Here is a 27,378-nt window from a genome sequence, read left to right as displayed (position 1 = left end):
AGCAAAAAAACAACAAATTCATGTTCAATATTTGGGAGTTGCGTTTGCAGTGGTATACCTGACAGCCTCTCAGAGGGTGACCTTAAGCCTTAGTCATCAGCAGCTTCTCTGCTATTGCAATGGTTCGCTTTGGTTTGTTTGCATGCTTTTCAAAGGGCAAGCCAATGTTTGGGGTAAGCCACCTAAGTTCTTTCAATGAGCATTTGGTTTGGTTGACTTGTGTTTACTTTGATCAGCCGCTGGATTACTTAACCTATGAAATCCCACATTTTTAAATCTAATACGGAGAGCAGCTTAGCACTTCTTCAAAGCATCTTTGTGGGGCTTTAAAGAACTGAAGGGTGCTATAAACCTGAAGCAAACAGCTGAAGGCTGCAGGGAGTTGCCATGTATGCACCGACTTCACTGCTGAGGTTGTGAGTTCTGTTTTTTGTAAATGAGCTTTGGGCTTCTAGGGTCTTAAGAAATTCCTTTTTATTTTGATGCAGGTGTACACAATAAGTGATTATTCTTTCATATTGTTGTCGATAAAGCGTCACCTTAGCTTTGCGTCACAATCCAATAATAGTAATTATTCAAAGCGGCATTAACTGGTTTTATTTTCCCACTTGAAGGAAGTACAGCAAGACAAACACAACATTCATATTCATCACCCTGTTGTGGTGTTATGGCGAATGGTTGCCTCATTAAACTTCCAGTAGCATTACCATTCAGTAGAAGCCATGTTTGTGAGTCCAACATTCACTCTCCTTTTAGCTCTGGTTTGGTCTCCACCAACTCCTGAGGAAAAGTATCTTACTGTTTAGCAAGTAAATGCTACATTACTGTACGTTCACCAGCTCGTCTCCAGCTGTGATTGACTGCTGAGCATTTAGTGTACACTCACTGATAGTTACAGCTGTTTCCCTCAAACCAAACCAACGAGCACTGAGAAGCCGAGAGGAAGCACAGCGATGAGGATGGTTCTCTTTGGGTTTGTCACTACACTGTCAGGCTGCACTAGATGAGTTGTGTTTAGTAGAAAGCATTTGAACATTTTGTGGAAAACAATGACAAAGAGTTTTTCTTGCTGCTGTGATTTATTGAGACTTTTAGCACAGATGCAAGGCAAACTTTATGACTTTCTTTAACCTTGACAAAGGCCGCTCAGACCAGATCCACTACTTCTGTTCTTACCTTTCACAATAAAAGCCCTACACATATAATATTTGCAGGCACACATTTTGCATTTCCGTGTTGTTTATTTGTCTCCTCCCTGGAAAACAACGATGACTTGAGACGTTCCATGTTCAGAGAGAAGCGTCTGAACAGGCCGCATCACTTCTTTTATTTTGCCTTAATTAATGACCGTTGTAGTGGGATGGACACGCTTCATTTCTTTTCTCTAGTGATTCACCGAATACATTTGAACAGGTTCATAATTGATGTGCTCTCTGCTGCCCACTTTATAAAGCTCCGGTTGTTGGGATTCTCATATAATTATATTGCTCACATGCTGTAAAGCGTTACATATATGTATGTTGGGCCCTCACGGCCTGGACTCGGCCTTCACTGTGTGGTCTTAAACAAAGGGATCTGACTGAGGCCTGCTTGCTAAAGAAAAGGCCTGATGTGAGTTTGAGATAAGAGCAAGCTCCGAGGAATATTTCACATGGCCTTAGATGCGAAAGCAATAAAACATTAACACTGCGATCTAATTGGACGGGGGCCACAGACACCACAGGACTCCCTGTGGTGCAGCTCTGGCCTCTCCCTGAAACTATAAAGCTCTATAAAGCTCTTGGCCATGTTGGGGTCTGATCATATGGCTTAAATATGTGCTGTGGACAAAGAGAATCAGGCCTTCAAGCAAAGGTCTCATCCTGACTTGTAGTTTGATGAGAACAAGCCTCCTCTGGGTGGAATTTCACACTCAGGTGTGAATTCCCCCTCCCCCCAAAAAACTATGGTCCAATCTCATTGGCCGAAGGCCAAGAGACCCCAGGACCCCTGTGGTTCGACCACTGTTCTATAAAACTGTCTCCTTCCCCCATTTCCACGCTTTTTCCCTTCGACCTCGGTTGAGTTAGGGAGCACGCAACCGCTCTTCACCCGGACCTTCGTCCTGGACGCATGAAGATACATCGGCCTCTCCTCCCCCCTCCAGCACGAAGGAGGCCACGAGGACGCAACGGCCCTTCTCCCCTACTCAAACCCTGACAGGTCACGAGCCATTTCGCTGGACGAAACAGCCCGCGATAACAAATCTGCATCAGCGATCCGTTCTCCGCTTTTCTTTTTATTTTGTGCACAAACCGGCACAGAGGAGCCCGACGAAGCCTCGCTCCTCTCGTGACCGAGGATTCCAGGCAAGACGCGCAGACACGTCGTCTCATCCGAAGTTAACTGTCCTCCCTGCAGCGAGTACAGATCACGTCTGCGTTTCGCTCCAGAACGAGCTCACGCCACGACGGACCGAAACAGCGCCAGCTCAAACGCCGCGCTGAGAAGCAGCCCCCCCCTTCCTCTCGAAGAAAAAGGACAGCTTTGCCACGAACACTTCCACGTTGCAACGAAGCATCGACAAGTAAGATTCTTGGCATTTGGGCATAGCTTAGCTTAAATTAACGTAAATTTAATTCAGGCCATTCATTTATATGTTGATATTCCCGTGTTTTTGTGTGTTTAAGTTACTGTCGCGTGATATTGAGATATGGCGCAACTCCTCGCGGACGAGAGAAGCTCCGCTGTATTCGTGTATTAACTGTGACTGTTTGCTTGGGATTTATTTGATTTCTTTTCATTTGTTTTATTACACTCCGTGTAGTATTCTCTCCTCATTAAATCAGCTCTGTGAGTGAAGTGTGGAATCTCGGCTATCGTACATAACTGCTGGCAGTTCTACCGACAACGGCACGTTGTGTACGATACGGCCAACTTCCCCATTCTCACTACAACGCGGACCGCACGCAGAAGCTTGATTCATGAGCCCCCACCTTTTTTCTCTTTCCTCCTCTCACGTAACACGCACACACACAGCTCCTATCTCTGCCCCTGGGGAACCCCGTTGAAACGATCGCCTCACAACACACGTGCTGCATCGGCACACGTGATTACATACAGCAGCCTAACTGCCATTTTGTCCGAGTCACTCGACTCCGCCATCTTTGTAGTTTTTAGCTGTAGTTCTTACGGCCCCTCCCCTTTTGGCTCGCGTCACTCGACGCCGCCATCTTTGTAGTCTCTAGCTGAAGCTGTAAGACTCCCCCTCCTTTTCACCCACAGACCCACACACACACACACACATACACACACACACACACAGACATACACTCTCATCCATTTTATTCATTCTTTAGTTTAGGCATATAAAATTGTATGATAACGTTTGTTGGTTGCAATAGTAATTGATCTGATCATTTATTATTTTGATTTAATAAACTCTGTTATACTTTAAGGAGCAGTCGTCTGTGATTACTTGTGCATATGTATTTGATAAAACTGTATGTAGTAGCCTGTGCTCGAACTTAAAACCTTCACTGTCACTGAATGTATAGTCATACGCAGACTATTGACATTATGAGTGACTACTAATTATGTGACTTAGTTTTATCGTTTGGTTATTGGTCCCTGTTCGCAGGGTGGTGCCCCGTTTATATTAATAATCATTAATAATTGTTACATACATCAATAATTCTATTGATGTCAAGAATTCAGTTTCTTAAATGCTGATAACCCAAACACGCTCCTTTAGATCCCAACAGCCACTCCGCGTGATTCAATGCGCTTGCAAGGAGGCACAGAAACATAGCTTTGCTGCTTTTAAGAGAACCTAGGCCAGTCTTCAATTCGCTAGACCAAGACCATTATTCTGGTTTTATTTTCGCATCCTGAAAGAGAAGAAGCGGACAACTTGCCTGCAGAAGTGAAAAAAACGCAGTCTTGAGAGAAAGAGAAAGACAAATTCTCTTTCCAATCAAGTCGACTTTATGCCGGTTATATGGAAGAAAAATTCCCTTACTGAGCCGAAGAAACTATCTCTGACACAAAGAGAGTTTATTGCCACGCAGCACGGAGCTCGCGATCCTGAGCGGACCGAGGAACTCACAGTTCTGTAACTACAAGGTCTATTTTAATAATTGTTGAGGCTATAATCAGATCACAACACTGGGGAGATTGTTCAGTGGGTAATATTGTGTATATGTTGCTGCTTAATATAGTAAATGAAGACATTACACAGCTTAAATTGAAAATATTCAGGTTCGCCTGAAAAAAAAGCACTTTTATTGATATTGTGTTGTTGAAATAATGCAGCAGCTCCCTGAAAACTCTCCCAAATCATTGCACAACTGATCAGTAGTTGCTGAATAAAGGTTAAAGTGGGATAAAGTGAAGAATAAGAGGCTTTAGTGCAGAGAGGTCACACGAGGTCATCATTTTCGAACCAGCTGTTGCAGCTCTTGCATTGTACTTTTATATACTATATAACTATATATTTCACTTTTTTATCACTCATATTATTCAATACATCCAAATACAGCTGCTATGAATCATTTTGAGATTCCTAACATCATCAGAGTATGTTTCTGGCTGTCATTTATAGGATTTTCTCAGTTCATGTGTGTCTATGGGGCTCCAAGTCAGCCTATGATTGGTCGATCTCAGTCATTGAACCCGCCTTCGAAGCGTCAGAGTCTCAGCAAGAAGTGCCGTGTCTCCCTGAGTGTAAAATTCCGCTCGCAGGAAGTCTGACCGCTCGCCCATGCTGGATTGACCACTCTTATTCTGGAAACAGCTCGGAAGTAAACAGGATGCAGTTGGCATCAATGATTCTAGCTTTGAAACGGATAATCTGCGACGATATTTTACAAATTTTTCACAAAACTGGACCAAAAACCCACGATTTTTTTCGGCAAAGGGCAGTGCCATGGTACCGTTCTCCACTCACAGCTTCCTAGTGGTTCCACGGAGAGCAAAACCGGAGGTATTTATGCGTTCGGCCACAGGTGCTACTGCTATTAAATGCATTGGTTAGCTCGGTAGCTGCTAGCATCAGGGTGTAAATCATGATTTGCCGTACACATAACGGCGATTTCTGCCCAGAATTCCATGCTGTTATGACACATTTTCTAGATGCTTATATTAGTAGTTTATAGTTATGTTTGGAGTGTGTAAGAAGTGACTTAGATCAGTGATTCTTAACCATAGGGCCGCGGCCCATGATTCGGCCGCGAGCGCCACCTAGAGGGCCGCGAAAAACTTTCAGTTTTGTACCTGTGGGCCGCGAGGGCCGCGGGACCGCATAGGTTATCAATTGAAGACACCAGAGATATTACTGTTATCCATGAGACGCTCAGTTACAATACAGCTTCCCACCACCTGGTGGTGGTAATGCGTCAGTCAGTTGTTTAACAAGCTGCAATAAGCAGAAGAAGACACTCAGCTAGCCGCTAGCCTGTAGCGAAAGTTATGGATAAGTTATTAAAAAGAAAAAATGAAGACGACAGTGGTGCCATACCCCCCAAAAGTCTAAATGTGTGCGCAAGTACAACCCTGACTTTCTGAAGTACGGCTTTGTGAACGGAGGCAACGAGGCAGAGCCGAGTGCTCAGTGTGTGGAATGTGGGCTAATGCTATCAAACGAAGCTCTGAAGCCTTCGAAAATAAAGCGACACCAAGCGACGAAACATCCAACGCTCGTGGGAAAGTCTGTTGGGCTTCTTGTTGTGTATGCAGGTTTACATACACATGATAATAAATGTCTTTGTGATCATCACATTGTATCATCTTATTTATTTAACAAGGGTTTTGCCTGTTCAACACCGGCATCCTCGATCCCCTCCCCTTCCGTTCCTACGGCTTGTTTGCGCAAATACGTCACAAAACATGTCCGTGTTTGGTGTCCCAGCATGCCCAAAATCCTCATCTTTGCAAAGAAATCATCAATTTTCTTTCATTTCTTATGGTTTCTCCACAAAAGGAGCCCACACACACACTGTCCAAAGTCGCCATAACCGCTGCAAGTCGTATCTTGCAGCATTTCGACAGAAAAAGACACATTACAGACCCGATAACGTGCTAGCGGATGTTACCATGGAGCTACTGCCTTCAGAAAATGCTAGTACTTATAGTACAAACCTTATCCTCCTCTTCCATAAGCCGTCAACCAACGTTTGCGTAACTGAGCTATTCTCATTCTCGTTCGTGCGCTCGGTCGCAGCCATTAAGTCCGCTACTCACACACCATGTCTTCGGCCATATATACATAGTTTTTGCAATTTGCAAAGGCTAATAATAAAAGGAAAATAATATAATATCAAAATATAAAGGGAGAAACACCTTTAGTGTGTCAGAATATCATTTGGTTACCATGTGTCCATTTGGGTCTCCAAATGTTCTTTTAGAGCTCCGCCTGGATCTCTTCATGAAGAAACACTGTAGAATGGTCATACTTTGTCCAATCTTCTTCAAATTTGAGGCAGTTGTTCACTGATATTGTAGTTACAGCCCTATACTGTCCTTTACCTGTACATATACAGCCACAGGCAGTTATTTATCCTGAAAGATACTTTTTTATTTTATGCGGACAACAATCTTAAATTTTTACTGACTCCAAAGGCCCACTGCTCTGTTTCTGTATGACCTACAGGTTGTCTGACACTTTTGATGCATATAGTCAGAGTGGGCCCCGGGACACTTTGTACTTGAAAAGTTGGGCCCCGAGGTCAAAAAGGTTAAGAACCCCTGACTTAGATGATAGTGTTGCCCATACGTTGCTGTTTAATCCGGAAAAACAACTGGACAAATCCACAATACTGGCGAACAATAAGGGCATTTTTCGAACAATATTTTCAGGGGTGCTGAGCCCGAGAGCCCCCAAACTCGGGGGCGTCGTGCTAAAGAGGTTGAGGCCATCTCACAGTAAGGGCTTATTTGGTGTCTGGGCTTTGTTAGCTCATTGTGTGTTATTATCTTGTTTGTGTTTTGCTTAAATTACCTTTTCTTTTTTCATCCTCTTTGACCAGCACACACAAATGTCTGATTACTTTGTGCATGTATTGTGATAATAGCTGACATGTGGTCTGTTGCTCGAACTTAAACCTTCACTTTCACTCTGAATCAGTAATAGTACTCAGACTACTGACATTGTGAGTGAACACTAATTATGATACTTTTATCGTTTATCGTTTGGTTATTGGTCCCTGTTCTCAGAGTGGTGCCCCGTTATTATTAATTGTTAATAATCTTACTGCCATTAATAATTATATTGATGTCAATAATTTAGTTTTTATATATGCTGATAACTCAAACACGCTCCTTTTCGTTCCCAACTTTTGCTTGTCCATGCAGTTGGCATGAATGAAAGTTGGACGACAGGTGATCTAATTATTACTGCGGCTGTGGTTAAATGTTAAGGAGAAAGGGATTCAGTATTTTTTAGAGACTGGTGTGCCATGAGAAAAAGCTCCTTGGCAATGTCAAATCAGCATTCCTGCAAACGAGAGCTTCGCTCTCAACGAATCTTCCCTGAATAAATTAAGGATAAAAACACTGCCACGCCCTCTTCACATCGTGTCATTTTCCACTATCGGTCCCATATCATCAAGCTCCTTAGGTTATGTTTCTCTGTTTTTTTGCATTTAGTCATCTTAGTTTCCTGTTTTATTTTGTACTCACCCCTCCTCTCATTTCAGAGTCTCCACTTCCTGCCGCTGTGTATTGAGGAAACTACAAATTTTCCCAGAAGAGAGCTGCCAGACGAGTCATTTACTGTGCCATCAATCATTGAAATAGCTGCCCCCTTCACACATGTCAATGCTATAGCCAATCGTCATTCCTTCATTGAAGCATTGAAGCAGCTGACCAATAGACCAGTATCGGTCATGTAATAACTTGTTCCTGTTCCCTGGTGATGGCCCTTAAGGCTAATTCATAGACGAATTAATTAAAGATGATGTAGATGAATGCATATGGTTTGAATGTTGAGAAAATTTGAACGACCGCTGATTAATACAACACAATTAGAGGGAACATGAGTTGAACATTGCAACACACAGGTAATGATGTATAAAGTATGTTTATGATCAGGGTTCATACACATTTTGACCAATGGATTTCCATGACTTTTCCATGACTTTAAACCAAATTTCCATGACCAAACATTTTGTGAAATCTCAGTGTATACATGAAAAAGTGAGAAAATGTAGTATTGAAACTAACAATGAGAATTCCAAAGCATACCGTATACCTTAAATGACACAAACGAATGAGAGACAATAGTTTGATTAAAAGAATAAACATTTATAAATATACTCTGGTTGACAGGCATTCATAACACTGACACATCAATAAGAGCTTTAGTAGGTAGTAGCATCCAGCTCGTGCACATATTGCTTTCCCTTTTGTAGTGCAAATGTTTCATTGAACTCTGTTACTGTACGGCTTCATATTAACTTCCACTGTTACTGCAAAGCTGTTAGAATTGTGGCCTATCTTCTATTTGCAATTAATATGCATTCAATCCAGTTTAATTATTTAAATGAAAATGATAATCTACTCTGGCTAAGGTAGCTTACCAAGAGTAAAATAACAGCTGTGATCTATACACTCCTCTGCATTAGCAACCTGCTGAAATGAAGGTACAGGCACCGTAACCCTCTCATTACTTCAGGGTTCTTGAGAGCAACGTGGGACTGTTGGTCCACTGGCTGTGGTCATCACAGTGTGTACAGTGTGATGAGAGGACATGTGAGCCCTTGTTGCTGTAGTTCATCTCCTTGGAGCAGAAGCTGCATTTAGCATACGCTGCCTTATCAATGTATTTAAAACACTGACAGCGGGAAGCTGTACTCACGTCTGTTTAGACCTCCACCTTTATCCAGGCACAGCTCCACCTTTATCCAGGCCCAGCTCCACTCACAGCTCAGCCCTGCGTCAAGCTGCGCTACAGACAGCCTCTCCTCCCTGAAGCTCTTTGACCTCATCATCTCTTCAGTATCTGGGCCTCATGTTTCATGGTCATGAAAGTTATTCTGACCACGAAATCATCGTCATTCTACTTTGAGTTAAAACAAACAACCTGCAACCAGATGTTCGGTGTTCGGGTTTAACGTTAACGAGTGACCGCATGAACTGAACCGGAACACGGGGGGGCTGCACGTTTCATCACGTTACGTTTTTTCCTCCTAAATCGCGATCATGACGAACGTTAACAGTCGACAAAGTTCCGCATGTAGCGGACGTTAACTTAACCCAGCAAGTATGAACGGTAACGGAACATAACGTAACTTCAACTTTAACGGAGGGAAATGAAGACGCTGTACACATCTGAACGCTGATTGGCCAAGACTCGACACATCAAAGATGTTCTATTGTGAAGATCACGACACCACATTTCTCCTCGTCTCACTCCAATCTGAGAAACGCTGGCTGGCAAATCAGCGCAAATGAACGACATGAAAATATGAATATTAAATATTAAATATGACGTGTTAAACCAAAAACCAAATATCAAACTGTGTTTGATATTTGATCTCTGTGTTCATGAAAACTTAAATATGTACGACTAATTCAATTCATAACGTGGTATTATGTGACAAGAATGTGTCACGCCTCTATTATTCATCAAAAGACTTCCGCAAAGGATACACTTGTGCATCCTCACTCATAGCTCATTGTCACCATCAAATAAAATAACTTTGACAATCCAAAACATAGGTCAGTCAACTATACGGGGAACTTTCAAATCTCTGCTGTATGATATTCATCATCTGCTGACATTAAAAATAACTACCGAAAAGAAGACAATTACTGTTACTGACAGTACAATTACTGACGTTTGCCACAGATGTGTGTGTACTGTGTGTGTGTGTTAACAAAGGAATCCTCAGCCATGAACACGGTGCCTACTATGACACCGTCCGTGCCCCACGCTGCACTGGGACACTGTGAGCATGTCATGCTCCACCTGATTTCCTGTTGTGAGGATATCTAAGTAATGTAACGATGAAGCTGTTGAGGACCTTCATGCTCGGACTCTACTGACTGCTTCCAATAGTTTGTCTGGATGAGTACACACACAGAGGCTGTGGCGTCCTACATCAGCTGTGAGGACTGCTGTGTACCAACACGCACCAGGGAGACTGGCTGAGTCCATCCTCTCCTCCTCCATCACCATGTGGTACGCTGCTGCCACTGCCAAGGACAAGGGCAGACCTTCTGAGCATATCATTTGGTCTGCAGCGAAGGTGATTGGCTGCAATCTGCCATCCCTTAGGACCTGTACGCCTCCAGGATGTTGAGGCGAGCAGAAAAGATGATAACAAATCAACAAGGGGCTGCAGTCATCAACCTCACACCACAAGAAAAGGTTCATGACTCTCATCCCAGCCCATGGACACAACGTAAAGTCTCCAAATCGAACTGCATTACATTAATGCTCATATATTATACTGTTGCACATTATTAATAAATATTTCTTATTTTGTATTCTTTTTATTTTAAAATAGATATATCGGAACTGTACATTTCTATTTCATATTCAAGATTCTTGACCTAAGCAGTGTTTGTATTGATGTTTATTGTGACCATTTCCCACTAAAACACTAAATTCCTAAATGTGAAAACCTACAATAAAGCTGTTCCTGATTCAGATTGTGATTGCACATGCACATTTCAGCACGACTTCAGCATGCGTCTTCACACACACACACACACACACACACACACACATTATCATCCCACACAGATTTATTCTCTTCTTCTATTTGGCAGCCATGGCAACAACCATTTGCCTCAGAACTTTAATCACTAAATCTGCACAGTGGGTCGTTATCAGATTATAGGATTATCCAATCTTCCCTGAGAAATCAAACAAGCCCATACCCAATCACAGAGGAACACATGCTGGCACACGCACACATTTATAGCTCTTGTGTGAGCATGATTGTGTGTGTATGTGTGTGTAATAGAGAGCAATACAAAAAAGGACAAAAACTAAAGACATGGGTGATCACTGAGGAGTGTTTCCAGTTACAAGGCTGCCCTCTATAGATGAGAACGAGAGGCTGCAGGTTCAGTGGAGAGAAGACATTCTCACAGGTCCAGGTAAACCAGCAGTATAAGAATATGAAGGTCTGCTAAACAAACACAGTTATGTTAACATTCAGTGGTTCGCACTAAACTGCATTGTATGTATGTTTTGTAGCAGAGATGGGGATACTGGTGCTGAGCTAAGCGGTAAGCAAAACCGTTACTCACAGGTCAGCAGAATGGTTGCCATGTTGGCAGAGTGCAAGTGTTTTCCACGGCACAGCAAAGGAAAGGCGTTGGAAGGACGAAGGAGGAAGTGTTGGAGGTGTGCTGGCTTGCATTTCATCAACAGCGTACTGTGGCTGTCTCTGCTGGTGCTGTTTGTCCTTGTCTCGAGCAGAATATATCCACATCTGGTTTCACTGAAGAATAGTACCGCTGACAGAGATCCACTGCATTTTTCAAGTCCTTCAGATTACAAGTATCAGCGGGAACACAGCTTTCATACGGCTGATGCAATCAGTAACTTTTAACACAAGGCTGATATGTGCATAGAAGCTACAAAAGCACTGAGAGCTGAACACACAGGCGAAAAAAAGTGCTGATCCAGTCAATTTAGAGCAAGACACAGATTCAGTTTGACTGTCCCAGTTTGGCCCTGCTACTAAACAGGACCACAATTTGGGATTCAGTATATTGTCAAAGGACACTTCCACAGGCGGACCGGAGAAGACGGGCATCGAACCGCCGATCCTGGGATTAGTGGACGACATGCTCTCTGCTCTCCTCATGCTGGCTCTGTGGCGCCAGGCTGCACGACCGTGCACAAGAGAAGCAGGTAAAGAAAAGGGATGTAGGCAACGAGTCTGAATATCCACAGAAAGCCCAGGAATATCTTCTTAATCTGATTCATGATGCTACTAGCCATGACAAGATGTTATAAGGTCACACGAGGTAGAATGCAGATTGCATGAGAGGAGAAAGAGATGATTCTCTGGAAGATCTTAATGAGGAATAATACTACACACAAACTTTGGCCCAGAGTTAAATAGCGATACAAGTTGGATGGATGTGATGTTCCAGGCTGGAATTCCAGTAACTAGTGCAGTGTCCGTGCAGAACGGGCCTGTGAGGCTGCTGCTTGCAGATTTCTGGAGAACCGCTCGTAAAAACCACTTCACACTCAACTCTGTTCGTCATTGGGTCTTCATTAGTACAGCTGCCATGACATCACACACCAAGTCACAGCTACTCACCAGAGAAATACACTGAGGAAAAACACCAGGGACAGACGTTATGGTTAGGCAAGGCTACTGGCCAAACAAAGGGCCGACAACAGCTATGGATTTATTATGATGTTTACATATTCTAACTCATTGTACCTTGAAATGACTCACAAAGGCCCCACAGCTTTTAGAAACATGCAACTCATCTGTATACTACTAACTGTGTACTTCTACTTCAGAGGAGAACATTGTAGTACTACATGTACCTGACAGGGAAATGTTGCAGAATCAGATATGACTCACAAAATATAACAATTCAAATATGATACATTATTATTCATTTAACTATCCAGCATCATATTAGAATTGAAAGTACATTTTGGTACATTGTGCTGATAATTCCTCTCTGTCACTCTTCACGTGAAGTAAACATTTGAATGCAGGATTTCTATTAGTGTGTTGTTAATAGTTTTACTTTTAGGAGTTAATCATTTTAATTCACTACTTCTTCTACCACTGCCGATGTCAGCATTTCCAGTTAGAGAAAGGGTGAAAAGTAGAGCAGGACAGCATTTGCCTGGAGCCCTCAAATCACTAAATCTGGCCCTGAAAAACACACCAAAGCGTTACTCGCAGTACAAAACATCAGTGAAACACAATCAGGAGGTGGATATTGGCTCATGTCGACTCCAGGGGAGTCAGAGTGTCTGTAACGTGATCTGTAGTCAACGAGCTGCTGTGCACCCGCTGCAGACAACATGCTGCACGACTTGCAGCCCTTATAGCTAATTGTAATACTACAGTATCGTATTTGGTAAACTAGCTGTTAACAGTTACACACATACTATGGGTTCCTATAGGAATGTTATAGGATATTAAGAGAGTTTCTCTGTTGGCTGCAGCTGCAGTTGTATAGTAATGATGTTGACGTCATAAAATAATAATTCTGTGATCTTGGGAAACAAAAATAATTAAACCTGTGGCCTCTTCGGCCTTCTGTAGGAGAGTGTGGAAAAACAAGACTGAAAAATATCAACGGCTTATCCCTCCTCTGAAATATTAATAACAAAATATAAATAAGTCTCATTTTGCATTTGCATATTTCAAAGATTAAAATGTACCACTGCTGTGTGACTACACAGCTGAGTATGAGAGGTTCACCTTGGATTAGTTTACCGATGTTCTCTTCTGCCTCTCTTTGATCTCCAAGTACATTTATTGTGTTTTAAGTTGTGGACATTTTGAAGGCTTTTGAAGTAGAAAAGTGAAGTCGGGATGGATTAGAACGGCGGTTCCCAAACTTTTTAGGCCACGCACCCCCTTCTACATCCCGACCGGGTTCACGCACCCCCAATCCCCCACATCTTAATAAAGTAGAAGCAACAGAGCCGATTTATAGCGCATAGAAATTGGACCAATGAGAGAACAGTTTGCTCGCGCGTGGCGTTTGTTTACAACATTTAGTCCGCTGTTAAATGTTGCAGTGTGAACACAAACCGAACAAAGGAGCAACTGCAACAAAGCAAACGAACTGAAGGTGTGAAAACGCCCTGAAACACTGCAACAAAGTTTCAATAACTTTCAGTTCCACAAGGCGTCACTTTTAAAGAGCAATCAGGATGCGAGCACACACGCACAGACTCAGAGGCAGATTATCACATTTCATTTACAATCAACCACACATAGAATGAGACTACAGTTGTTTTTGGCTGTTTTGTAACTCCTCCAATTTCGATATAAAGAATGTAAGGGGCTTTTGACTTGCACTGGCATGCTTGGTGTTCAGGTGGCGACGTAAATAAGAGCTTCAGACTGTTAGCCAGAACCTCACTGCACACCACGCACTGTGGCTTTGGGCAATCTGCGTTGCCAATCCAAGTGAAGCCCAGACACAGATACTTTTCATCATATTTCCTCTTTTTTTCCCAGTCTGATGCTCACTCTCGTTTCCTCTTTTTTTTTGACTCCGCGATGGGCCGATGTGCTCCCCATTTGTCTGTGCTATCCCTTCCTCCTTCCTCCGTCTCATCTTCCTCTGACTCCCGTTAGATTTCTTCTCCCGGTCTCTCCCCAACGCACCTCTCCGTTCCCCTCGCCTCCGATTCCTCTCTCTCTCTCTCTCTCTCTCTCTCTCTCTAGCTTCAGATGTCCCACCTGACAGTCTGAGTGTATCTACTGTATGTGTCTGTGTGTCCGTCCAAGGCCAAACAACTGATCCCATTAGCCTAATACGTTTGGTGCTCATTTATTATGCATGCTCAAAGAGCTCTTGTGGTTGCAGTGTTTCACACTTTTTGAAGATATATTTTATTGACAAATATAACATGAACTGTTTTATTTATTTATTCTTTGACAGCTGACCCCTCACTCCTCTTAACCCGCAGGCACTGGAATGTCCAGTTTGTCCAGAATGTTCTGGTGCAGCAAGGCCAAGCCAGTCTCACTCCCAACTCATCCGATACCAAAGCTCGGTCAGCGCTCCTTGGCGTCTGACACCGTCACACTTTTAAGTATCTCAAATGTAAACCCACCTGTGTCTATTATTAGATACTGTTGTGAGTCAATCAGGTCATCCCTAACCAAGCTCTTTTCCTAAACCTAACAGAGTTTATTGTGAGAAGACACCGTGCATGTAACAAGTAGAAACTGACCTGCCGTGACTGACCCTCGAGAGGCCCCATAGAGCCTCATGGTTTGAAGAGCCACTGACCTAGCGCATATGTTTGACAAGTTGATAATGTGTTGGCAAGGCCAGGTGTGTGAGTCTCTTCTGTGTGACTGTGTTGGGCAGCCTGGTGTTCAGGCACCAGAGTGCAGAGAACACTCTCTCTGACAAGGCCAAGGAGATGTGCAGCCGAAGACACAGCTCGAGGAGATATTCCATGTCCTTGAAAAGTCCTCTTGGACAAGTTGGACATGTATACCCGAGTCTGTGAACAGTGCAAAAGTCCTCCTGCTGCGTTAGGTCTCCCTGCACCCTGAACTGCAGGTGAAGACTAGAGACATAAGTGGGGTTGGGTACCGAAAAACGGTGCCGGTATGTAACCGGTTCCTATACGTCCGGTTTCTACCGGACCGAAACGCAACGCAGATTTCGGTGCCTCCGTTCGGTGCCTGCGCCGATTGAAATCCTTTTTTTACACTACTCTGATGACTCCGTCCTGGCAGCAGGACTCGGTCCTCCGCTCCTCACTCATAGTATTATTACAACGAGGTACGTAGCGCTGTCGCTCATAATCACAACAACACAGGCACGCGGAAGCTTCTTCTTCTCCTCCTTTGAGACCAACTGGCGGTTGGCAAACGATGAATTGGCGCATTACCGCCACCAACTGGTAAAATAAAATAAGTCATGAGACGTGTCGTATTTTGCCAGAGAAGGAAAATATGCTCATATTGCTGCAAAATAATTGCTGAAGTTTGAAGCTGTAGTGTGTGTACTGAGTGTGTGTGTGTTTTGTATTTATTTATATTTATTTAAGTAAACTGTAAACTGAAAATTACTCAATTATTTTTCTAATAATTGGAATTGTGTGCAAATAACCACTATAGATGACTAAGACAAAGTAAAAGGACAACATACAACAAACGGCCGATATGGCTCATCTCATCAGCATTGGAAGACAGTGCTTCCTATACTACTTAATTAGCCTTCAGTTACATGAAAGGCAAAGAGCTCGTCTCAGCTAATTACAACTGTTAGGTCACACACCAGCAGCACACTTACATCCCCTCACTGGAGATGAAGAACAGGACAAGTGTCTGACACGTTTGACATTCCTGAATAGACCCAACGGACCACTCAGCTAAGTAAGGAAACATCAATAGGTGGAGAGGAAAAAAACAGCAACAAGCAAACTACCCTGAAGGCAAACCGTCAGCATCTTGCATCAGGATCCATATCTTCTGTGGAGAGAAAATCAAACCCAAAGAAGTCATTCCCAGCCAATCGATCGTCACCAGAGGGAACGAGGATGAGAGCAGTCGATGAGAGGTGAATTGGAATCCCATTACTGTGAATTGATTTTACCTGACAAGGAAGAATGGAGCTGATTCTCAAAGTGTCTCTTAAGAGTCTGCAAAATGTAAAAGACCACTACAGGAGATGATAATGCAGCAGTTTAGAGGGGTACAGGGCAGTCCTGAAGAGCCCCATAGAACCTGTTAGTCCTGGGTGTAAATGAGAACCTTGTTCCAAAAGGTATTTGAAATCTCCCACAAATGCACGGTTTTCCTAAATGTTCCCTTTTCAGCATTAAATCACCAACATTAAGGCACAGACAAACTTAAAAACAGACTTAGATGTATGCATTGGTTCCACTTCATTGGATGACAGCAACATGTGATGTATTTCAGCCCCAACAGTGTTTCACATTTTACAAAGAACAATAAATTACGACAGTAAATATGTACAAATAAAATAAAATGTACAAATAAATGCTCTCTTGCACTCTTTTTCTGCATTGTTTATTAAAAAACATTATTTGTTGGCCATGAATCGTACATCTAAAAACGTTCATTGTTTTGAATATTAGTATAGCCTTCTTTTAAGAGAGTCACTTCACTAAATTCACAAAAAGACATTGCCTCATAGTAGTATTTAGCCATGCAGGTAGGATCAGTTTGATCTGCTGTGGGATTGAGATGCATTAGAGCTCAATGTCATTTTAGTGGTCACAGCCTTGAACAAATGAAAAAGGAGGATCACAGGGTTAGTTTGTTAAAAAAGAAATAAAGAAAATGTCCCATTGTCCACAATTCTTCTTGTGAGGAGTTTTTGTTGGAAATAGCACCAACTGCAAAATTAGCACCAAAACGCTGTTAACATGAAGGTCTTTGGATTATCCAGAGAAAAGGCGTTTGCACACCACCACATGACAGAAGTAAGATTCTCAGTTGGTGTGTTGTCGTAGTTTTAATTTCCAACATCTGACATTTTCATACCAGCAGACATGGTTTGCGAAGGCTTAAACAATAAAAACATCTTTCTGAAGACACATTGCTGTTGTATTTCAAATGTCATTTCAATGCTCTAATAGGGGTGGGGGAAAAAATCGATACAGCATAGTATCGCGATATTTTGCGTGGCGATATTGTGTCGATACACGGACGCCAAGTATCGATCTTTTATTACGGGGTTAAATCTGCCAACAGTAGCCGGCTCATGGGGAGAGTGCAGCGCATAACTGGCTCTCTGCCCTTGACGTCCACGCATCGCAAGTTATACAGAGTTATATAACTCTAATATCCTACTTATATAAGTTATAGTTCATATACTGAGTCCACACGTTTGCATTTAGTTAAGTTGGACTATGTAGTAATACAAACTGTTCAGTTTGTCAGGTTCATGCTACATTTATGACATTGTTGGTCAGTCTGTCTGCTTGACAATCATATTCTGCTGCAATAAAAATGATTGAAGTGAGATGAACAGACTGACAACTTTATCTTATTAGATAAAACATGTTTACACAGTTTTCCTTTGGGGACATCATTTGAAGTTGAAAAAAGTAAGAAATCGCAATATATGCTTATGTTATCGCAATACTCATTTGAATATCGCAGTATCGTGATAATATCGTATCGCGGGACCTCTGGTGATTCCCACCCCAATGCTTTAGGTTGCACTTTAATTTTAAGAAAACTTGTAATACAAACCATAATTGTCTTGAGTAATAAGTCATTAATGTTATCAAAGTAAGTAATCAACTGGTGAAGTTTTATGGTGGGATCCATTCCTCACATGTTTTATCCTATTCACCTTTCGGAACTCCCCTTAAAAAGTTGGATGCAGCTAAACAGACTGTTTCATGTAAGTCCGCTTACATTAACACCAACTCCTAAAACGTGTATTCTGTGAAGACTGTAAATCACATTAGCATTCATTACTCAGTACTGTTAACAGCAGAACAACCAACAAAAGGTATAAACATGCATACGTATACATACACACACATATATACATACAGTATATACATGTATATTAGGGGTGTAACAATGCACATATTCGTATCAATCCGTTCGGTACGAGGCTCACGGTTCAGTACGCATTACAAACCGAACAATAGGTTTAAATAATAGTGCATTTGGAAAATGCAGAAGCCTAAATTGTGGGAAATATGATGTTCTTTCGGTGGAGCCACTGCGCTCAACCTGGCAACCCACCCAACGTGCTGTCTGACACGCCCACCACGGAAGAAAAACATTGCACTCTGGTGATGCTTGTGTGTTCTGGGAGAGGCACGCTATGCTAAACTAGCTTAGCATGAAAACCAACAGCAGCACACACGCTACAAACTCTCCCCGCAGCGTTAGGGAGGCCAGACGTCACGGACTACACAAAGCTAGCTGACTGTAACGACATATTACCTCACTACTGGACGGAGATGAACCGGTATACCGAGCACACCCTACAGTAAGCAACGCCTTTATACATTATGGCATTAAAATGCTTCTATATTCTATGTACTTCTGACAGTAGAGTAAGCCATTATAAACCTATATAAAAACACAGTCAAGGAAAAAAGGAAATACCGTGATATACCGTGAAACCGCCAGAATCTTAAAAAATACCGTGAAACAAATTTTTGGTCATACCACCCAGCACTAATATACACACACACTCATTTCTTTTCACATTGTTATCAAAGATTAGTCATAGGATGTGTTCAGACATTATTCACTCTTTGCCACTAAAGGATCTGGTCAAATTATTTAAAAAGGTCCAGTTTGGGCTTTTTGTCACTCTAGCTAAATGGTTGTGCATTCATTGTCCCCAGAGGATGAATTGCCGTAACCTTGGTGATCCCGTAACTTTTCATCCAATACTTCAATTAAATCAAATACAATTTATCTCTATAGCACATTTAAAACAACATGAGCTGACTAAAGTGTGTTACAGACATGGTAAGAATAAAGAAGGTCAACAGCGCAAACAACACACACATGCATACACACAGGCAGAAATTAGAGGGGGCAGTTCCTGGAAGAACTCTTTAGCTAAGAGAAGGGGTTGGGGTGACCCAGATGCTATGGATGACATCATGTTTCATGAGTGAACTATGACACAATATCCACAGTGAATGGTGTCTGACAGGTGAGCAGTTTGTGTCAGTGAACGGAAAATGAAAAATTTCAGGTGTAAGAAGACCAAATTAAAAACAATTCAGATAAATAGTTGGTATGTAATTCTTTTATTGCACCAGTTCTACAGGATAATCCGCTTTATTTATGCATTTATGGCAGTTCATGGTGATTAAATTATCTTAAGGAACTGTCAAACAAATTCCGGTCTGAAGACATTTTTCCGTTGTGTCCAAGCAGTTTGAGCGAATTGTTATCTCCAGTGCTATTGTTTTAATTTCTTGGCAGTCTGATTGAACCCTTATGTAATGGCTGAATAAATGATCAATGTTATTCTATTTTTACAAAACACTGACACGTTAAAACACATCAGCTGGAGCACATTCCTGACTGTGAGTTGGACTTAGAAGTCCTCTGGACCTCTAACTTCTCTTGGACTGAGGAGCTACTCTTAGTGCTGAAACGCCTTGTGAACTGCTCTTAGCAAACACTTAGAAGCCATTGAGTTAGCACTGACTTTTAGGAGTTTCTCCTATCGCTGCAACTTAGGAGCTACTTTTAACGTGATGATGCTTTGTGAATACAACCCCTGGTCGCTCTGCTTTTCTAAATAAATCTATTGATGACTGGCGGGTTAGGGTTAGTTTTTTTCAGCAGGTCTTTTTGCATCAAGTCCGAAATTCTGAACCAAAGAAGACCTATGCTCTAAAATACTGTTCCCCTGAGTTTGCCTTGTCTACTTCTTCAATGAATGTCTTTCAACAGCCTGTTCACAGGTGGAGACAGAAACGAAAAACAGCAGTGGGTGTTTCTAAATAAATAGTATGTAATACTGATCTTGAGTTTACAGGAAAGAAACAAAGGACATATGTACAACATAACAATGTGTCCCAGAGACGGTGGTGAGAGATGCTGAGGCCAGGTGACTTAATGAGAGCATGTTGTTTTCCTCTGTCACAGCACAACCAAAGTGATGCTTGTTGCCACCAGAGGCCTGAATACTACAGACAGCAGTCGAGTAAATAGCCTGTCCAAGGGCGTCCAGTCACACCTGCCACCACTGTCACAGCCTGTGGTCACTTTCACCATGAAAATGAATTCAAGGACACCAAGTCAAACAAACAAAATTGTCTATATCTTAAATAAACTGGACTATCTGTGAGGTTAGTTTCAAAGAAAGGTTCTCACTGTCGTAGATCTACAGTGTAAAGGCGTTCACACCAAACGCGGCACAAATTATCCGCGTGAGCAGATTACAAACAAAGTCTATGCACAGACACGATGAGACTGGAGTGGCGCGAATTCGCGATGGCGTCAATCGCCAAATGCCCAAGTTGAAATTTTCCAACTCCGGCGAAAAAAATCGCATGCCACTGTGGCACGATAGCCTATCAGCATTGAGATGCTCCCCCTGTCATCACTGACGTCCTGCCTTTGTTGAATCAGGAAACAAATACTACTAGCCGTCTGTGTTCACCCAGAGCTCTACGCTACCTCATATCAGTAGAGACCAAACTATGTGTATAAATATGTGTGTAAACCATATGGTACTAACAATGAAAAAGACTGCGATGTTTTTACGCCGACATGACGTTATTTTGAGTGTTGTTGGAGCTGCTACAATGTTAGCATAGCCTAGCACCGATCGATCCGAGCTCCATTGAGAAAACAAGTATTTTAAAAGTGATTTGTTTGTCGTCTTGCGGAGATAACTAACAAAACATGAATTCAGACTTTTTACAAATCGCCATCAGTATGTAGTTACTTTGGCATCCCTTTTTGTCCGTTTATTGCAGTTAATTCACAGCTAAATCTGTTGATTTTGTGTTCATACAGCTGTAGTAAACAGCGACGTGTGGCTTGCTAGACACAGTGAATACACCTCGATGAAATACACGGAGCTCCTCTGGACAATGTTATGAACCAGACATGACGGCGTTTAGTTTCCCGGGATATCTGGGACTTCCACAAAAAGTACTAAGCAGAAATAGAGGTTATTTTTTCCATGGTTGATGGCGGACAGTTGAACAGCTTCCAGGGCGATGAGCCACACCCCCTCTCCTGCGCGTCTGCCGCGAATGACCACAAATGGTCCCCGGCGAGTTTTGGTGTGTGAACGCACCTTTAGGTGGAATATCTGGATTTAAAAAAATGGATTTTGGCATCAGAAGCATTCTGGTTTCCGTTTGTAATCACGTTGGCGCAGGCTTTGGTTGACTGCAGGTAAAAAGTCCGATGAAGAGCAAAAGAGGAAGAACACATTAGCTGAAATACAATCTGGGAAACCACAGGCTATCATCACCGATAATTTAGCTTCTTATTGGTTTAACATTAACTTGTAAACTGTGAAACATTCCGATCGTTCATGTCTTTTCTCAACTCCAACTCGTCATGCAATTGTCTTACTGAGGCGTGTAAATCACGAGAGGAACAATTTGTAATCTGTCAGAAAGCGGCAGCCAGACTGAAGCAGGTGTTAGTCACAGTGAGGAGTCGGCTGTCAGTAAAAATAAAATGTGTACGCGCAAACACACGGCTAAAAACATAATCGCCTGGCAAAGATAATAACACATTCATTATCTTACAAATACAAAGGTTGAATTCATAAGCAATGAAACACTTGCAGAATTCAATACACCGCAACACCGTATGACCCATTTCTACTTGTGCTATTGTTGCTCTTTAACATTTTAGCAATTATCATTATCACAGTCGTTCCATACACTAAAGTTACAGAGAGCCACTTCAAAACGTCCTAGATTCCTGTAATCCATCATAGAGAACACCGTGCCTGCTTTGATTGTTGTCAGATGTATGGTGTAGTGTGATAATACTGACACATTCTCACACCAATGCGTCAAATAATTGCAGCTTGGTCAGTGGCTATAAGCTTCAAAGTGTGACGCTCTTTAAACTCCTCTAGCGCCAGTTTTGAACAACTGTCAATACACGAGACGTTGCAAAATAAACGTTAGGTTTAGGCAACAAAAACACTTCAGGAAAAGATCGTGGTTGACGTAGACTTGGCTACTTAACGCGAGTCACGTGACTTACGACACCAACGACTCACGTGACTAAATGTCAGCATTTACTTTTACTCTCACGCTGGAAATGATCAGCGGCTCCTGAAGGAAAGTCCTGTTTGTTTGATTTGGTCAGATTTTCTTGGACTGTCTTAAGCAGGGTTGCAGAGGGTCGGAATATTTTTCAGATATTCTTCAACTTTCAATTACAAAATCGTTATTTTCCAATTATGAACTGAGACCATAGCCAGTATTCAGTCAAATTACACACAGCCCACCCTGTTGGCTTGACCATTCTTTCATTTCATTTGGCAAATGAATGGATTTTGTCTGCTTGATATGGGAAAAGGTTTGTTTATATCGGCATTTAACATAGTACACATCCTGAACATATAGCTCATGTGTTTACATTTTATTCATGTTAATTACCATAGAAAGTTTCCACCTTGATAACAACTGTAACCCAAGCGGCCCCTGTTGATCTCGGGGAGTGAGTTTCCCAGCAGGCTTCCAATAAGCAGCCAGTGACCTGCTTCTAACCCTCGTCTCTGGATTTCTGCCACACTTCTACCTTGTTATCCACCACCACGCCTCGCTTCAGCCAGAGGTCACTCGTCAACAGGTCATCTAATCTAGAGTCTCCTTTAACAGCAGCTATACTACAGCTCTCCATCCTGTCTATCCACCCGTCAGTTACCAATAAAGTTATCTTAAAAACTGTTCCAGACAACCTTTTTCAATCGGAGACAGGTAAGGTAAATTTCAGGTTTTAGTGACAGCTGAGAAAATCCTCCCACAACACAATAATACAAATGTGTCACAGCAGGAACCTCCGTCCATCGTTTCAGAGGGCAGTGAAACTGACAGGCTGGAATTTGAAATTGAACAAAAGGCCAATATTGGCCGGATGCTTCTGCCAGGCATCTAGTGCCCAAAGCAAGATATGAAATTGAAGTGGAAGAGACAGAGAAAAAGAAAAGAACAGCGTTTGCACTCAGCAGTGCACCATCTGTCTCAACATCCGGTTTGATCTGAGTTGGCAGCTGCAATGTGTGATTCATGCTCCATGCTGGTCAAATGTTTCAGAACACAATGAGTTCAATTAAATCATCTACATCAACAGGAATGACATGTATACTCTGCTATAATATCCATAAGCACCTTTTCCTTTGACCTGCAGCCCTTATGTCATTGTGCTATGGACAAACACAGCACCAGCACATTGTCCAATGACACAGTGGCAGTAACTCCACATATCTGCACACTCCCATATCTGTTTCATGCAATACTTCAGAAAACCACCAAAGTAAATCATTGTGCTCTTAAAACCATACAGTTCAGTGGCACTTGGTGAGTTCTGTTCCAACTCAGCTTGTATTGTCAAATCAAAGGAGACCAACCAGAGGACAGTGTAACCGGAGGTATGTGATTTAAAAAAGGTACATTTTATGCATATGTTGTAGCGTGAGACTTTGCCTGTGAACACAGCTGATGGTGATCAGACTTTTAACAGTTGCTCATGAAAAACCAGTTGAAATGTCGCGGCTACACAGTAACTATCCTCCCTGGTTATTACCGGACCAATGCCTCTGGTCACCCAGGTTGTTGTTTTTTCAACACTAAATGACAAAACATTAAAATAGATAAAATAACGTAAGGTAAATGAGTAAATAAAGAATTATGTAAAAGGTTACTTTTCCTCCCTGCTCATAGAAACAGCCATTCATCACTCAGATATTGTCCCTTCTCCTCAGCCTCTTGTAATGCTTCATACATATCTTACATAAGTGAATGAAAGCTTCCCAGATTGAATCAAAGGTCTCACTTTACCTTGAACAATTACAAAGGATTTTCTCCATTGAGAGGCAGGAGGCCGCCTCCCTGAGCCACTGGTCAAAACGCTGCCACCTTATATTTCCCAAGATAACGCTATGAGACGCTTAGCCTGGAGCAACACTGTTATCTTTTTAGATGATAGAATGAATTGGATCAATTTCTAGGATACACAACGGAAGGTGTAGAGGTAATTACATGCCAATCGTCCTGCCTACTGCATGTGATACCTCGCACCCAAACTCTCATCTGCCCACCATCCCAAAGGCAGTGATGCAGCGTCTTTCCTTTCTCTTGTCCACACTAAATACATGTGTCTTGAATGCTACTGTTAAAAAGTGCTCAATACCAAACTCAGAACATTTCTGTTGCCTCCACAACTCTCAACATGGCGGCAGCTGAGCAGGCAGCTATAGAAGCTATCGGTGCTAACAGTGCAAGCAACGGCAACAGTGCTGACAGAGATAAATGTCCGTGCATTCTAGCACCAAAACTACCTATTTAGTTTGCCAAAAATATATGATTTGGAGGTCCCAGTATGACATCGTATGTCAAATGCAGTATGTCAAAAATACCAGGATGTCCTACATATGTACATGTATGCAAGCAAACGTGCTTTTCTGGCTACTCTGACCCACAATGCTCTGTGCAAGAGATGTATGAGCAAGAGGGTCAAAGTTCACTCCACTGAAGAGATATCTTCCTGTACATCCTCCTCCCAGGCATTCAGCCAGTCCACAGCAGAATCACATCCTCCTGGTTTCTACCTATTCATTATTATGACAAACGAGGTCCAGCACTGATGATGCAGGATGACATCACCACTGTCCAATGAATGAGTAACCGGTCAGTCGGTAAGACTCTATGTGAGCTCCTCTTGGGTCATAATAAGTTAGTGTGAAGGCAACAATAGACCACACGTGACAGCTTTTGCCATTGATTGATGCCGTCCCAAAATAAGAGCACAGAAGGTTACTGTTCCACACTATCCATGGCCTCAGGAGAGACGATTCTTCCCTTTGCAGGGGACCACCTGGTGGCTCACGGACCACACAGGGAACCAGATGCTCCAAATCTTCAATACGGAACAGTCCAGGCACAATGATCTCTTCATTTCACATCTTTTCCTTTCTCTTGTAGGCCACACATCGTGATGAGTCATTATGCTTTCATATACTGTACAACCTCTACTGCAGCCAAACCGCCTTACAACATCTAATCAACCATGGCTTTCACTTTGAGTGACGGATGATGCAGCTACAGGGCAGACATTGGATTGTTTACTCATTGCATCAATACAAATTCATTAATCAGTCAGGATGACCGACAATCATTTCCTTCCTGCCCGAGTACTGTCACACCTCTATCAAGATTATGTTTCAGGAAAATCGTAAAACAAGCCATTTGATTAAAATAATTGCTTTTTGTTACGATTATCAATAAATCTATCAATAAATCAATAAATCTCTTATCTATAATGAGTCTTTTTGTACTACGATATTACTAAACACAATCTACAGACTTATATCTTGTCTAAACAAACCAGTTTCTGTTATTCCTGCAAAACAGCACATCTTTCAAGAGATTTAACCAATGAGCATTCCACACATGACTCGTTCTCCGTGTTTCTCAACATCGCTGAACTTTTGCCGTGAAGCACATCAATGTCACGTATAAGAGCAGATTATCAAGCATCCCTCCTCCCGGCTGCTCCTGACTCTGCCTGTGTGCCACACATACCTGGTCTTAATGGTGGGGTTCATCCTGAGAGGAAACAGTCCCAGGTCTATGTCTCTGCTGTCAGGATTAAACTCTAGGGCTCCTGAGATGTAAATCAGAAAGTAGTCCCAGAGCTCGGGCAACTTCTGGGAGGAGAGAATCATGAGGGAAACTTTAGGGGTGGTTCTGTCTGTGGGAGAGACGGCTACTCAACACTGTCACTTCACCTCTCCTCAGCCTGCCTTTAAGCGCTACCGGCTGACCCAGCCTCAACAGTCCACTCAGCACCTACATTCAGCTGACTCCTCCCCTCAGGACACATCACAAGACCAGAATGAACCCCCCTCTCCAAATGCCCTACTTTCCCATGGTTGACATGTCATCACGATTCATCTCGTTTTATATGAAGACTGACATTCTTTACCCGGGAGAGGCTCAGTTTCTCTGTTGCTTTACACATGCGAAATACTTTACGATTTGGCTCTAAATATTGCGTCATGTAATTCCATATTTCACAAAAATAATAATCAATCAATCACTGGCATTGCAATATGTTCTTCAAAATGCAAGAGACTTTAACTACTTGAATCACTGCATATGATGCAGTGTTACTGTGAATGATGTGCAGGGTTTGATCATCACTGCTACTGAAACAAATACCATTCCCTTCCATTCTGACATGGTGTATCTTGTGTTATATTATTTAGATATGTATGTTCAGAATTAAAATGAATCAAGAAATAAAAAGAGCCATCTGAACCGTGATCCTCACCAACAGTCCCACACACATACATCGCACATCCTTTATCAGGTGAATACTAAAATGTTAGACTTCACACATTGTTGGTCAACACTGAGCATGCATATTAATTATGATTGGTCATCTGTGAGTTGAGATCGGATCAACTTAGTGCTGACTCCACGTTCCATAGTGTGAAGAAGCAGTGAGACACATATACCATAAGAGAGCCCAACCTCTCAAACTGTCTGAAAGAAATGTTTCAGGGAAAGACCCATTTGCAGATTCATAATGAAGTTTTCTAGACTTATTATTGCGCTCTCTGTCCGCGCAGGTGTTGAAGCCAAACCCGTTTCACGTACCAGTAGATGAGCGACAGTCCGTCGAACCGCTCGAGCTCTCTCCCCCGCTGTTTGAGCAGAGACATGTTGTCCAAACGTGTGCAGGTGTTCCGCTGTAGTGGACTTCCACAGTAGCAGCTAAGTGGCCCCGTCCCTTAAACGCATCACTCTGCCCGCTCTCCAGCTCGTGCAGCGCGTGCCCTCTCTGACCGACCGCGTGGATGTGTCAGCATTCATTCCCCTTCAAATCAATGGGACGGACGCTGCTCGCCGGTAACGGGACGCTCTGATCGGACCGACACGTGGGCTTCCTCCGGCTGACTGACCTTTACCCATCTGTTAGACACAAACTCTCCGTCTCTCCAGCCAGTGACCGTTCTCACCGGCCGTACCGCGGAGCAGCG

General features: G+C 42.6%; 1 protein-coding gene across 1 annotated transcript in view; it reads right to left on the bottom strand.

The window, feature by feature from the left end:
* The window catches only part of LOC306787528 (syntaxin-binding protein 4), a gene marked incomplete at its 5' end in the record, with an annotated part of 100,226 nt that extends 73,166 nt beyond the window's left edge, over positions 1-27,060 (bottom strand). The window contains one exon of the mRNA XM_079282691.1: positions 26,996-27,060. Within this exon, the coding sequence (XP_079138817.1) occupies positions 26,996-27,060 (65 nt within the window). The remainder of the gene's footprint in view (positions 1-26,995) is intronic.
* Between the last annotated feature and the right edge of the window lie 318 nt (positions 27,061-27,378).

This window comes from Melanostigma gelatinosum, assembly GCF_949748355.1.
Source record: "Melanostigma gelatinosum genome assembly, chromosome: 13".
Lineage (NCBI taxonomy): Eukaryota > Metazoa > Chordata > Actinopteri > Perciformes > Zoarcidae > Melanostigma > Melanostigma gelatinosum.
The sequence above is the reverse complement of the archived record's forward strand: the minus strand, read 5'-3'. Positions and strand labels throughout refer to the sequence as shown.